The sequence below is a fragment of the Labrus bergylta genome, chromosome 8 (genome assembly GCF_963930695.1).
Source record: "Labrus bergylta chromosome 8, fLabBer1.1, whole genome shotgun sequence".
In the NCBI taxonomy this organism is placed as follows: domain Eukaryota; kingdom Metazoa; phylum Chordata; class Actinopteri; order Labriformes; family Labridae; genus Labrus; species Labrus bergylta.
This window is the reverse complement of record NC_089202.1, coordinates 32,751,825-32,765,982: the sequence shown is the minus strand read 5'-3', so window position 1 is coordinate 32,765,982 and position 14,158 is coordinate 32,751,825. Positions and strand designations below refer to the sequence as shown.

At 41.2% G+C, this 14,158-nt stretch overlaps 1 long non-coding RNA gene and 2 gene segments (V, D, J or C); 1 reads left to right on the top strand and 2 right to left on the bottom strand.

Annotated features, from left to right (window-relative positions):
* The first annotated feature begins 601 nt into the window (after nucleotides 1–601).
* LOC136179783 (Ig kappa chain V region Mem5-like) overlaps nucleotides 602–14,158 on the top strand; it is a 76,963-nt gene continuing 63,406 nt past the window's right edge. Inside the window, 2 exon segments of the V gene segment in view lie at nucleotides 602–715; nucleotides 890–1,190. Coding sequence covers nucleotides 658–715; nucleotides 890–1,190 — 359 coding nt within the window.
* LOC136179782 (Ig kappa chain V region Mem5-like) overlaps nucleotides 7,332–14,158 on the bottom strand; it is an 80,382-nt gene continuing 73,555 nt past the window's right edge. Inside the window, 2 exon segments of the V gene segment in view lie at nucleotides 7,332–7,820; nucleotides 9,305–9,340. Of these exon segments, the coding sequence occupies nucleotides 7,498–7,820; nucleotides 9,305–9,340 (359 nt within the window).
* LOC136179786 (uncharacterized) lies at nucleotides 12,782–13,521 on the bottom strand. Its single transcript, XR_010666748.1, has 2 exons — nucleotides 13,018–13,521; nucleotides 12,782–12,928 (listed from the first exon to the last, which is right to left on the bottom strand). It is a non-coding gene; the product is annotated as an uncharacterized lncRNA (long non-coding RNA).

Sequence of the window (14,158 nt, the reverse complement as noted above, 5' to 3'; positions counted from 1 at the left end):
TGAAACTGAGTAACCATGGCAACAGAAATGCATCACTGCTGATCCGTGGAAACAGACAGTTTCAGTTCTCAAGATACACATGTGAAAGTCTTACTGTGCTGAGCATGACTGAGTAACAAGAAGCTGCAGCAGTTTCTCTAAGAACACATTCAAAGATACGGATCACGATACTTATTTTTACAAGTCTGGCAATAAAAATGCAAAATATCATGTTTTCTTTTTTCATAATTCTTTTTAATTTTGAGGTTATCACTAATAAAACAATGCACATATTTTCTTTATAAAAAGTGATACTGACGACATCTTACAAGACAGTTTTTTTCAAAAGGTTTTTTATTGATAACCTCGTGTGTTTTTTAATATTATATTTATCTTTTATCATACTGCATTGATCATTACATGTATTGTTATGTATTGTTATAAACTCTGATATTTAAAATCATCCACTGAGGAGAAAATTCCTCATCAAGCTTGACAAACTCTTTTAATTTTAAATTCATATTTTTTGTATAGTTTGCTTGAGGTAGATTTACATATTTCGCTTCAGTTGACTGACTCTGTGTGTTTGCATATCTGTCCTCCCTCTCTGCTCTCGGACGTTAAGAGGCCGGTGTCGATCAGCGGCTGTTTGAGGCCTTTCAGAGACGCTGACATACGATGATGATGATGATGTCATTGATTCTACACCTGGTCACCTTTGGGCTCCTTGTTCAGGGTGAGGCCAGGTTCACTACAATAATCACTGTTATGGAGAAAAACTTAAAGAAGCAGCATTTACCTTTTTTCCACCATTTCTCTAAAGTTAAAAAAGCAAAGATTCTGTTTGGATGTTGTTCATCTTTCTCCGTCTGTTTCAATAACCTTCTCCTCTTTTTTCATGTTTCTTCAGGTTCATCAGGAGACATCCTCCTGACTCAGACTCCTGGATCTCAGTCTGTTGTTCTAGGACAGACTGTCTCTATCAAATGTCAAACCAGCACAAGTGTTGGTGCTGACCTCCACTGGTATCTTCAGAAACCTGGAGAAGCTCCTAAACTCCTGATTTATTATTCTACAAACCGTCAGTCTGGAGTTTCTACTCGTTTTAGTGGAAGTGGATCTGGAACTGACTTCACTCTGACTGTTAGTGGAGTCCAGACTGAAGATTCAGGAGATTATTATTGTCAGCAGGGTAACAGCTACCCGTTCACACAGTGATACAACGTCATACAAAAACCTCCGTCAGCTGAAGAGGAACTGATCTGACTGAACAGCTGCATAGTAACAGACGCACTTTACAAGATTGTCTGCTAACTAGCTCCATAAAACAGAGAACAGTTTATAGTATAACTGTGTTTATTGATAAGTTTGTTTGAAAAGAGCATTAAGAATATAAGTCTAAACAAATTACATTCACTGTAGATAAGCTGCAAAGTGAACACGTTCATAAAGGGACCCAAACGTTAAAAACACTTCAAATAGATTCATACTTTTTTACAGATTATATTTGGAGGTTTTCAAACATCATGCTCCTGTTCTAAACATTCAGAGCATAATGTGTAGTCTTTAGCTAAACTAAACACATGACATGATTGTGAGTGGACTATGTTCATCAAAGAAACATCAGTTGTTTCATATGTTGAGGTCATAATGCTGTACTAAAACGTTAAAGATTCTATATGCTGATGATATCATACTTCATCATTCAAATGGGAAAAATTCTTCTAGATGACTTTCTGATCATTTCTTCATCTCTCTGATAAGCTGCATCGTTCCAGTATTATTCCAGTATAGTTCATATATATGAGAACGTTGTTACTACAAAGAAAAACATCTTATTAAAATGAGAAAATAAAGAAGGAATTTCTAAAGTCATTAAACCTTTAGCGACACATTCATATTTACGTCCATCTTTACTGGCTCACAATTAACCTCCCACTCCTCCCAAACACGTGACCATCCATGGACATAGAGATTGTGAATAATAATAATAATAATAATATTTTGGACTATATAAAGAACACATACTGGGCCTTTGTACCATCACAGTTGGTCCATATTAACCCCTGCAGATCCCTTAAAAACAAAAAATTGTCACAACCTTTTAAGATTATGTCAAGCATGACCTGAAACCATATAAAAAATTAAAACTTCTCATATTCAAATTAGTTTTCAACACATTTTGAATCAGCTAAAAATCAGCCATTTTCTCAGAACATTTCCATAGAGAGCCACTTTGCATCAGCAGCACCATGCTCCAGTGCTCTGGGAGACTTTATAGTCCTGACAGTTGAACACTGGATGACTGACAGCTGTCCTTCATCACAACAGAAATCCTCGTCCTCATCATCAAAAACATGACTTTGATGTGCGTCCTCATCTGGACTCTCCTCCTCTGCTGCTGCTTCACAGGTAAAGTCCAGAGAATCAAACTCCTCTCCTCTATGAACATCCGTCCCTCTGAAATGAAGCCCACTAAACCCTGATGCTGTTTTCTGTTTTTGTCTCTGTATCCTCAGAGTCCAGAGGACAGGTCACAGTGACTCAGCCTGCAGCAGTGAGCTCTGCTCTGGGAGCCTCCGTCTCCATCTCATGTAGAACCAGTCAGAATGTTTATTATAGCAGCCCATACCACCTTTTAGCCTGGTACCAACAGAAAGATGGAGGAACTCCTAAACTCCTCATTTACTATGCTAGCACTCGAGCATCAGGGATTCCAGATCGTTTTTCAGGCAGTGGATCAAACTCTGCCTTCACTCTGACCATCAGTGGAGTCCAAACTGAAGATGCAGCAGTTTACTACTGTCAGAGTTATCACAGTGGAGGTGTGTTCACACAGTGAAAAAGCGTCGTACAAAAACCTCCCTCAGTCAGACTGAACAGAAACTGAACTGACTGCTGCAGCTGGAAGTTTCTGCAGAGACTGACACACTTCACTGAGGACACACACACACACACACACACACACACACACACACACACACACACTTCACTGAGGACACACACACACACACACACACACACACACACACACACACACACACACTCTCTGTCATAGTAATATCAAAGTTGGTCCAAATATATCTCTACATACCCCTTTAAAGATCTAAACATGATCTAAAACTCTTAAAACATGTCATCAAGTGTCTAACATGACCTGAAACAACAGAAAGACAAAATAAATCATTAAACTATGTTCCTTGCTATTTTAATTCTTTTAGATTTGAGCGCAGCATTCGACACAGTAGATTATGCCGTTTTAATTGAACGACTCGAGTCCTGGATTGGTGTCAAGGGCACTGCACTTAGTTTGCCTTTATTCCTATCTTTTAGATAAAACCTTCACTCATCCTCCACCTGTGGTGTCCCACTAGGTTCAATTTTAGGTCCTCTCTTATTTTCCATTCATATGCTCCCACTTGGCAAAATTATTCATGGCCATAACCTTTCTTTTCAGTGCTTTGCGGACGACACACAGATATACGTTCAGCTGAGGCCTGGTGACCAAGAAAGCCTAGTTGCTGTTTTTAACTGTCTCAGGGATATTAAATGTTGGATGGCCCAAAGTTTTTTTTTACAATCAGATGAGTCAAATTCAGAAATCATAGTCTTCAATTATCCACACCCAAACATCAGTCAGATCGAAAGTTCCCTCGATCCCCTCTCTGCTAACATCACACCCTCTGCAAGAAATTTAGGAGTGAATTTTTGATTCAGACCTCACCTTCGAACAACACATCAAGAAGGTCATCCAGTCCTGTTTCATCCACATCAGAACCATTTCAAAAATCAAATCAATTCTCCCACCTGATGACCTGGAAAAAGTTATTCCCTCACTAATCTTTTCTCGTCCGGACTATTGCAGCTCCCTTCTCTCTGGTACAACTCGTGAATCACTCTCCCTTTCCAACTGGAACGCAGCAGCTAGGCTTCTTATTGGTTTTAAAAGATGACATCACATAACTCCTGTCCTCGCTTCCCTTCACTGGCTACCTGTCTCTTTTAGAACTGATTTTAAGATTTTACTTCTCACTTTTAAAGCTCGTCTTGGTCTTGCCCCAATTACATTGGCGAAATGTTAACCCACTACAAACCATCTCGTGACCTCAGATCCTCAGGTGGCGCCCTTCTGATCGTTCCAAAGTTGAGGCTCAAATCTAAAGGAGACTGAGCCTTTTGCGATCAGGACCCCTCGACTTTGAAACGACCTGCCTGAGGAGATAAGGCGAGCAGATTTGGTGACATCTTTTAAATCACTTCTTAAAACTCACTTTTATAGAATTGCTTTTATAGGATTTCACCTTTTAAAGATTTTTTATCCATTTCTTTTCTTTTTCATTCTGTTAGTGCCTGTGATGTGATGTCATCTCCCACTTCATTATTTTTATATTGTTTCCATCTTGTTGACTTTTTAAAAAAAAAATCCTTCATTGTATTGTTTTATAGCTTTAACTTTCTCTTGATACCTTTCTGTTGTATTTGTCTTATTCCTGTTATTTGCATTGATTGAGGGCAATATAACTCTCTTTAGAAGTGACATAACAAACTTTTAGCACATCCTTACAAGAAAGTATTTTTGCAGGATGTCTAAACAGCAGGTGGAGGACTTATCTCAAATCAACGATGAGTACAGTGAATGAGAAGTGAAGTAGAATCAGTCATTTGTCTTTGTGGTCATGAACAAATTAGTAAAACAGATATTGGAACTATAATAAAACCTCACAATGACCTTGTATGCTGATGATGCTCTGCAGTTGGTTTCTAATTAAGTAAAAACTTCTCATATTCAAATTTGTTTTCAGAACATTGTGATATTATCAACTCAAAATCAGCCATTTTCTCAGAACATTTCCATAGAGAGCCACTTTGCATCAGCAGCACCATGCTCCAGTGCTCTGGGAGACTTTATAGTCCTGACAGTTGAACACTGGATGACTGACAGCTGTCCTTCGTCACAACAGAAATCCTCATCCTCATCATCAAAAACATGACTTTGATGTGCGTCCTCATCTGGACTCTCCTCCTCTGCTGCTGCTTCACAGGTAAAGTCCAGAGAATCAAACTCCTCTCCTCTATGAACATCCGTCCCTCTGAAATGAAGCCCACTAAACCCTGATGCTGCTTTCTTTTTTTGTCTCTGTATCCTCAGAGTCCAGAGGACAGGTCACAGTGACTCAGCCTGCAGCAGTGAGCTCTGCTCTGGGAGCCTCCGTCTCCATCTCATGTAGAACCAGTCAGAATGTTCATGGTAGCAACCATTTAGCCTGGTACCAACAGAAAGATGGAGGAACTCCTAAACTCCTCATTTACTTAGCTAGCACTCGAGCATCAGGGATTCCAGATCGTTTTTCAGGCAGTGGATCAAACTCTGCCTTCACTCTGACCATCAGTGGAGTCCAGACTGAAGATGCAGCAGTTTACTACTGTCAGAGTTTTCATGTCATCAACAGTCAGTATGTGTTCACACAGTGAAAAAGCGTCGTACAAAAACCTCCCTCAGTCAGACTGAACAGAAACTGAACTGACTGCTGCAGCTGGAAGTTTCTGCAGAGACTGACACACTTCACTGAAGCAGCTCAGACATGATAAAGACCTTAAAAATCAATCAGCCCTCATATTTGTTTTGGATTATAAACCTCATTGTAAACGCACTTAAACAATACACACTCTTTACAAGCAGAGGATTATGTGTAATAACATTTTTCTTTTAAATAACATTTTTTTATTGGTGATAACGAGGACAAAAAAACAAACCTACAAATATTTGCACATAGAAATAACAGCAAAAACAAAAACCAATAACCAAACTAACAAGAAAACAGAAACAAGTCAAAACAGTGAAACATTAGAAAAGACACAACACAACAATCACACAGGCCATAGATTGAAATGAGATATGGTGACTTCTGAACTTTTCTATGTTGATGGAGGGTAATAGAAAGCTATGAGATTTTTAGATCTGGTGTGAGTTGCAGTTCATTCATCAAGGTCAGAAGTCAGGTGGGAAGTAAAGAGAAAACAATCTAAGAATGAATCTAAAATATATATATGTATGAAGAAAAATGATAAAACAATCAAATTAAAGGTATAGTGTTAATGTGACCATCATAGAAACAAAGAGGAAAATATATATATCCATACATACATGCACATAGGTATACACACATACATATACATTCATACACACTCATGCAATATTTAAGAAGAACTAAAAAGAGGGATCTCACAGGGACATCGGGGGGTCAGGCAAGAGGCCCCCTCCACCCGACCCACGGCCCCCAACAGCAGCTGACAGCCCCAGCAGGATACAGACTGGGCGGGTTAGATTAGATTTTTTCACTTGATTGAGAAGGTTGTAGATTGTTGTTGGTTGTATTAATTTTTAAATTGTTGATATCAGAGGAACTGGTCCCTCCCAACCCGTATTTCTGGATGAATGTACTGAATGATATAAATTGGTTGTTTTAAGGAGATGGAGGTGAGTGATTTCCTTTTGTTGCCATGATGGAAAGTGGATGGGGGTGTTGTGTAGCTGGAGGTCTGGATTGTGCCATACTGGGGTGTATCTACATGGTGCTAGTGATGACTTGGTGATATTATGGGTTTTCCACCAGGCTGCCAGAGGTGAGGAGATGGTGATGGTTTTGTGGTAGTCCTGTTCCTTAATTGATTGTGGTAGGAAGGAAAAGCCCCTTTTTGAAACAACGATTAACTTCAATTCATTTGTAGTTTGACTTTTATCCCCCAGTTACGGCTGCAACCTTCCTGGTGTTACAGTCTGAGTGAGTGTCACGCCAGCTGCACACAAGTTGATGATTTTTCAGTGAAATTCATTGTCCTGGTCTGGTCTCCTTCTTGTCCTGGTCTTGTCTCCTTCTTGTCCTGGTCTTGTCTCCTTCTTGTCCTGGTCTTGTCTCCTTCTTGTCCTGCCTTGGTCTTGATCTTATCTTGGTCTCTGAGCACTCTGGTCTCAGCTAGTCATGCTGGCTATCATGGGTTTTGTTCATTATTACCGACTATTGTAGAGAGAATAAAGCACAAAACAAGTTTACTGTCATTTGGGAATTTATATAAATATTTATATAAATGATGAAAAATGATATCGTTTGAAGTTCTGTGATCACTGATGACGCTCATCAAACATATTGAGGAGCTCAGTCTGAGTTTAAAAACAGTGTTTATGTCTCATCATGATGTCTTTTTACTCGTCCTTTGTAAAGTTATCATGGAGAAACTACATTTCTTAATGTAGTCACTGGCTCCATTATGATGAAGTATCTTAAGACAGTTTGTGATAAAAGAAAAGAAAAGTCGTTTTAACAACTTTGAAAAAAAGACAAAAAGACAAAAAGTGTATTTCTCATTGATTTAATGAACAGATTATCAGGAAACAATACACACACATATGAAGCAACAAGCTAATATTTATTCTTTAGAAACATGAAATAAAGAGAGAGAGAAAGGTGCACAGTGAGAGCAGTATCACAGTAAAACCAGCAGCAGAGTCCCAGTGAGTCATTACTGGGAACACTGGTCTCTACTCAGACTCTCTGAGACTGGAGCCTGGGCGCCCTGGGTGGCCTCACAGGTCACAGAGCCCACCTTCCTCCACTGGTCTGCAGAGAGCCTCAGGGTGCTGCTCCAGCTGTAGAGAGCGTCCTTCTCCAGCACCGCAGGGCTCCTGCTCTCCTCCCAGCTGCTGCTGCTGCTGCCGTCCACCTTCCAGGCCAGACTCCAGCCTGAGGGGAAGCCCTTGTTGGCCAGGCACATGAGCGTGGCCTTCCCCTGCTCCAGCTCCTCATTGGAGGGGGGCAGCACCGTCAGGGTGGGACGCACATCACCTATAGGAGACACCAATCAGATTAGAGGACAGGGAGCACACAGCTGTCAATCAAACACCACACCCTATAGGACACCTTTAATGTCTGAGAGTTGATTTTCCTTTTTTAGGAGTTTCTGTCAGATGTTTCTTTCTGCTCCACCGGTCACTCACTCACACATTGTTTCACTTCCCTTTAAGAAGCCTCTCATGTACATCAGCACACAGAGAGAGAATCACACAGAATGACCTGAAATATATTTAAACTACATCTGAATCCAATTTAAAACATTACAAACATTCCCCATCAAAATAATCCAAAAACTTTGCAACACATTTTTAAAACAGTTTGTAGGTAAAACAAACTAAAACAGAATCAACTGAACACAATCAAATGTTCTTCAAATGAATTCTAATCAGAAAAATAAGGTATCAGAAAAATACCTTAAAGAGTTGTCAGAAAATGAATCTGAGGAAAACATTTAAAACACCTCTCTTTGTTAAACATCAACTTGTTTATGTTTCAGTGTGACAGAAATCAAACTGTCCTGAGTGAACCATCACGGTAAAGCAGGACCGATAAAAACATGATAAGAGTTCATTAGAGTTAGAGTTTAACGATGACAAATAAACAGAGAGACAGCTGCTGAACACAAACACATGAAGATATATATTAGACATACATATAAATAACATGTAAATAAATCTACTTTGTAGTTTTGTCAGTGTTTGAATTGTAGTAGCACTGATTTGATATCTCTTTATGCTGATGATATCACGCTTTATTTAACAGATTTAAAATATTTCTTTGAGCTAAAACACATTCATTTAGATGTTTTCCTCTCTTTTGTTTTGATAAACATAAACCACTAGACAATTTAAAATCCTGGTCATTAACATTTTCAGTAAAGAAAGCTGATTTGATGATTTTCATTCAGTTGTTTCAGTCATTAAGGCGTCCATATCGATTGTTAGAAAAACCTCATGAATAGAACATTATTTAGCAGCTGTCTTTGAGGTTGTCAAAGTGTGATTTATGTGGATCAAATATAAAAATCTGTATTTTAACATTAGGTTTAATATTCATACAGAAACTTACTTCCAACATCCAGTCTGGTTCCTCCACCAAAAGTCCACCACAGTGGTACAAAGTCATTGAGCGGCCGTACAAAAACCTCTCACTGTAGAGACACACGGCTCTCTGACTTTAACACACTGAACTCAAACTACCACAACTCCACATGTCACCTTACCATGAGAGTGAAAATCATCTATTTCCCAACAAATAAAAACTCTGGCTTCAAACATTTTACCTTCATTTAAATTCAGTCTGTGTTTCTGTTTTAAACTGAAATCCTTTAAAGTCAAATGTTGTCTTTATTCTTTCTAAAACAAACGATTTAAAAGTTAAAGGTCAGTATTTTCTTTTCCTCCAGGCTTGAATATAAAGACAAAAGACACCAGAATAACTTACTGATTGAATGAAAAGCTGAATATGTGACTTACTTCCAATATCCAGTCTGGTTCCTCCACCGAACGTGAGCCACAGTGATACAAACTGATGGAGTCGTCGTACAAAAACCTCTCGCTGTAGAGACACACGGCTCTCTGACTCTGACACAAACACAGACACCTCAATGAGTCTCTGCCTGCAAGACCTCTGAGACCAAATGAAAACAGAATCTAAAAAGATTATAACAGATTAAAGAATGTCTTTCTTTGAGATATTTAAATATTTTTAAATCATTTTCTCAAGAATATTATTAATTACAACTCCTGATTTATATCAGGATAAATGTTTCTAGAAGCATGAACATGAAATCATATTAAAGTTGTTTTGAAAGTTTTCTAATGAATTGTATAATTAATTGATTGATTGATAAACAGAGTAATGAGAGTGATCCCTGTTGGAGTCAGTCAGAACATTTCCATAGAGAGCCACTTTGCATCAGCAGCACCATGCTCCAGTGCTCTGGGAGACTTTATAGTCCTGACAGTTGAACACTGGATGACTGACAGCTGTCCTTCATCACAACAGAAATCCTCGTCCTCATCATCAAAAACATGACTTTGATGTGCGTCCTCATCTGGACTCTCCTCCTCTGCTGCTGCTTCACAGGTAAAGTCCAGAGAATCAAACTCCTCTCCTCTATGAACATCCGTCCCTCTGAAATGAAGCCCACTAAACCCTGATGCTGCTTTCTGTTTTTGTGTCTGTATCCTCAGAGTCCAGAGGACAGGTCACAGTGACTCAGCCTGCAGCATTGACCTCTGCTCTGGGAGCCTCCGTCTCCATCTCATGTAGGACCAGTCAGAATGTTCATGTCTATAACAGTAACCACCGTTTAGCCTGGTACCAACAGAAAGATGGAGGAACTCCTAAACTGCTTATATACAGTGCTAGCTATCGAGCATCAGGGATTCCAGATCGTTTTTCAGGCAGTGGATCAAACTCTGCCTTCACTCTGACCATCAGTGGAGTCCAGACTGAAGATGCAGCAGTTTACTACTGTCAGAGTTTTCATGTCATCAGCAGTCAGGCTGTGTTCACACAGTGAAAAAGCGTCGTACAAAAACCTCCCTCAGTCAGACTGAACAGAAACTGAACTGACTGCTGCAGCTGGAAGTTTCTGCAGAGACTGACACACTTCACTGAGAACACACACACACACACACACACACACACACACACACACACACACACACTTCACTGAGGACAGACACACACACACACACACACACACACACACACACACACACACACACACACACACACACACACACTTCACTGAGGACACACACACACACACACACACACACACACACACACACACACACACACACACACACACACACACACACACACACACTTCACTGAGGACACACACACACACACACACACACACACACACACACACACACACACACACACACACACACACACTTCACTGAGGACACACACACACACACACACACACACACACACACACACACACACACACACACTTCACTGAGGACACACACACACACACACACACACACACACACACACACACACACACACTTCACTGAGGACACACACACACACACACACACACACACACACACACACACACACACACACACTTCACTGAGGACACACACACACACACACACACACACACACACACACACACACACACACACACACACACACTAATACTTTAACAACTTTCCTGAACTCTTAACGCACCAACACACCTACAACACCCAAATGGCAAAACGGTTAATTTCATGCTCAAAATCACACATTGTAAACTAAAGTCCAACACTCATTTTCAAAATAAAATAATACACTCACACACTACACCATGTCCACCAAAACACTGCAAACATGTCTCAAAATAAAATCATTCTTCCAAAACACCAACACATGTCCTCTTCCAACATAAACATGTAATCACAGCACAATGTCATAAAAACATCAGATGGAATTACAGGAACTACATTATTTTATGTGTCAGATCTGCCCTTATACAATAGACATATTTGATCATAGATTGTGTTTAGCACTGCATTTTCTTTACGTTTTGTTTTGTTGGGTTTAGTAAATGCATGCATTTTGTTTCTTTGGCTGCAGAAATGTAATACAAAAAAGGAATGACCCATTTCAGAGTAAATGTACTGTTTATGAAAAAAAGAAGACAGAGACAGAATTGCTACAGTAAAGGCTTTATCTGCAACAGGACATTACTGCAAGATAACAAAAATATACAGTATAGCTGCCATATATTGTAATATTGGATGTGAAAATACAAAATATACAAACAGAAAAAGCCACAGAAGAATAAAGAAAGAAAAAAAAGTCCTCTTCTAATCTGCCCGGTCTTCTGCATTTGGTCACGTTCTCATCCACATCAAACCTGATATCTTCTCTGGCAAGGCATCTTGGGAAGAATCTTCTGGCATGCCTTATCCACCCCTGGCAGTGTTCAGCTGTGATGTCTTGACATGCAGCATCCATTGCATCCAGGAGGGACATTTGGTCCTGTGGGCGACGCTCAAAAACCTTCCATCTCCAGGCTGAGAAAAACTCCTCAATGGGGTTGAGGAAAGGAGAGTAAGTGGCAAGGAAAAGGGACATCGTCCTCGTATGGGTATCAAACCCGGCTATGACTGCACAGGAATGGTGGAATACCACATTTATTGGAAAGTGGTCTCCCACCTGTCCCCTTTCTGCCTCTGCCACCAGTCTTTTGTGCAGGTCGTCTAAAAACAGGAGAAGGTGGTCAGGGGCCAATCTCACATTTATGCAGGAGTGTACCATTTTTGGAGATTGCGGCGCACATGGTGATGTTGGCTCCTCTCTGGCCCAGGACGGTTACTGTGGCCCTTTTGCAAATTATGTTTCTTCCACGCCGACGCCTTTTTGCCAAGTTGTAGCCAGCCTCATCAATGTAGATCATTTCATGTGGGACTTGATTGGCCTCTATCTCCATGACTCTCTGACAGTAATCAGACACAGTGTGTGTAAATGCTTTGCTGTAGACCTACTGTATGTCCTGCTGTACTCCAGGTTTATAGAGTAGTTTACTGCAAACACACTATGTATAGTACAGTAATCACTGTATTGCATAACCTTACCTGGATGTATTGGTGACAGAGTTCTTTGATGCACTCGCTGTTTATTTCAAAATGAACTTTGTACACTGTAAGCCCGGATGAGTTGAATTTACTTTAAAAATTTAAGGAATGTAAGCAATGTATAATGAAAACTTGAGTGAATTTAACTTAAGTTTTTAAGCACAACAAATTAAACGCCAAGTTGATTTAACTTAAAATCTTTTGTAATGTCAATTGCTTTGCATAATTATTACACTTATTATGTTAAGCCCATTGCACTGAATCACAAGTCGGTTTTACTTCAAATCTTTTGTAAAATTAAATTAAGTGTTACGGTTAGCACAAATTCTGGACCCAAAAGCACGACTCAGACAGGCAGGATAAAGTTTACAAAAAGATTTATTTCCAAAACGTGACTCCAAAAGTTCAAGGGGGAGGGGTAGTGCGAGGTTCCAAGTGGCAGTGTCCGTGATCCCAGTGTGGTGTCCAAAAAGCACAGGTGAGGTGAAGCAAAACACGAACAGCGATCTGGCGCAAGGCAGAGAAGAAAAACCAGGTGAGCTACACAAGCTATAACACGAGAACTAGTCATCCAGAGAAGCCAAGAGAGTACAAACCACGCGAGCTGGTGAAACAATCTGGCACCGAGGTGAAGCAGAAGGAAGTCTTTGTAGTCGAGATCCTGATGACCAACTAGCTGCACCTGGCGCCGCCTGAGAACATGAACCCACCAAACTCACACAGACAGGGGAGAGACACATGAGGATTAAACAGACAGGGAATGACAAACAACACCACAAAAAGGGAAGGGAGGGCTGCCATGATGTGAATCATGACAGTACCGCCCCCTCAACGACCACCTCCAGGTGGTCTACCTGGCTTGTCATGGTTTCTCTGATAAAACTCCCTGAGGAGTGCTTTGTCCAGAATGAGCCCCCGGGCGATCCAGCTCCTCTCCTCAGGCCCGTAACCCTCCCAGTCGGCGAGGTATTGGTAACCACGCCCCCTGCAGCGAACGTCCAGTATCCGCCTGACCGTATAAGCAGGGTGCCCATCAATGAGCCGGGGCGGTGGAGGGGCGACGGAAGGAGGGCACAGAGTGCTTGCAGACACTGGCTTAAATTGAGAGACGTGGAAGGTTGGATGAATCCCGGTCTATACACAGGAGCAGGTCTCTGCTGCCGGTCAGCCAACCTCTGATTCTGTTCACGGGTTCGCAGGAGCGCAGCTCTGGTCTCCCTCCAGACTCTGCGGATCCTGCGCAGGTTGTGCTGAACCGAAGGTACGGCGATATCGACCTCCTGGACTGGGAAGAGAGGTGGTAAATAACCCAACGATGCTTCGAATGGTGTCATACCTGTAGCCGCAGAGGTCAATGAGCTCTGGGAATATTCCACCCAGGTGAGCTGTGTGCTCCAAGAGGCTGGATTACGGGCACAGACACACCTCAGCGCCGCCTCTAAATCCTGATTAGCCCTCTCAGTTTGTCCATTGGTCTGGGGGTGGTGACCCGATGACAGGCTTACAGTCGCTCCCAGTGCCCGACAAAACTCCCTCCAGACGTGAGAGGTGAACTGGGGACCCCTGTCCGACACGATATCCAAGGGGATGCCATGGATGCGGAAAACATGGTTCACCACCAGATCCTCAGTTTCAGCAGCAGAGGGCAGTTTAGGAAGGGCCACGAAGTGCACTGCCTTGGAAAAACGATCCACAATAGTTAATAATGTGTCGTTACCTTGGGAAGGTGGTAGGTCC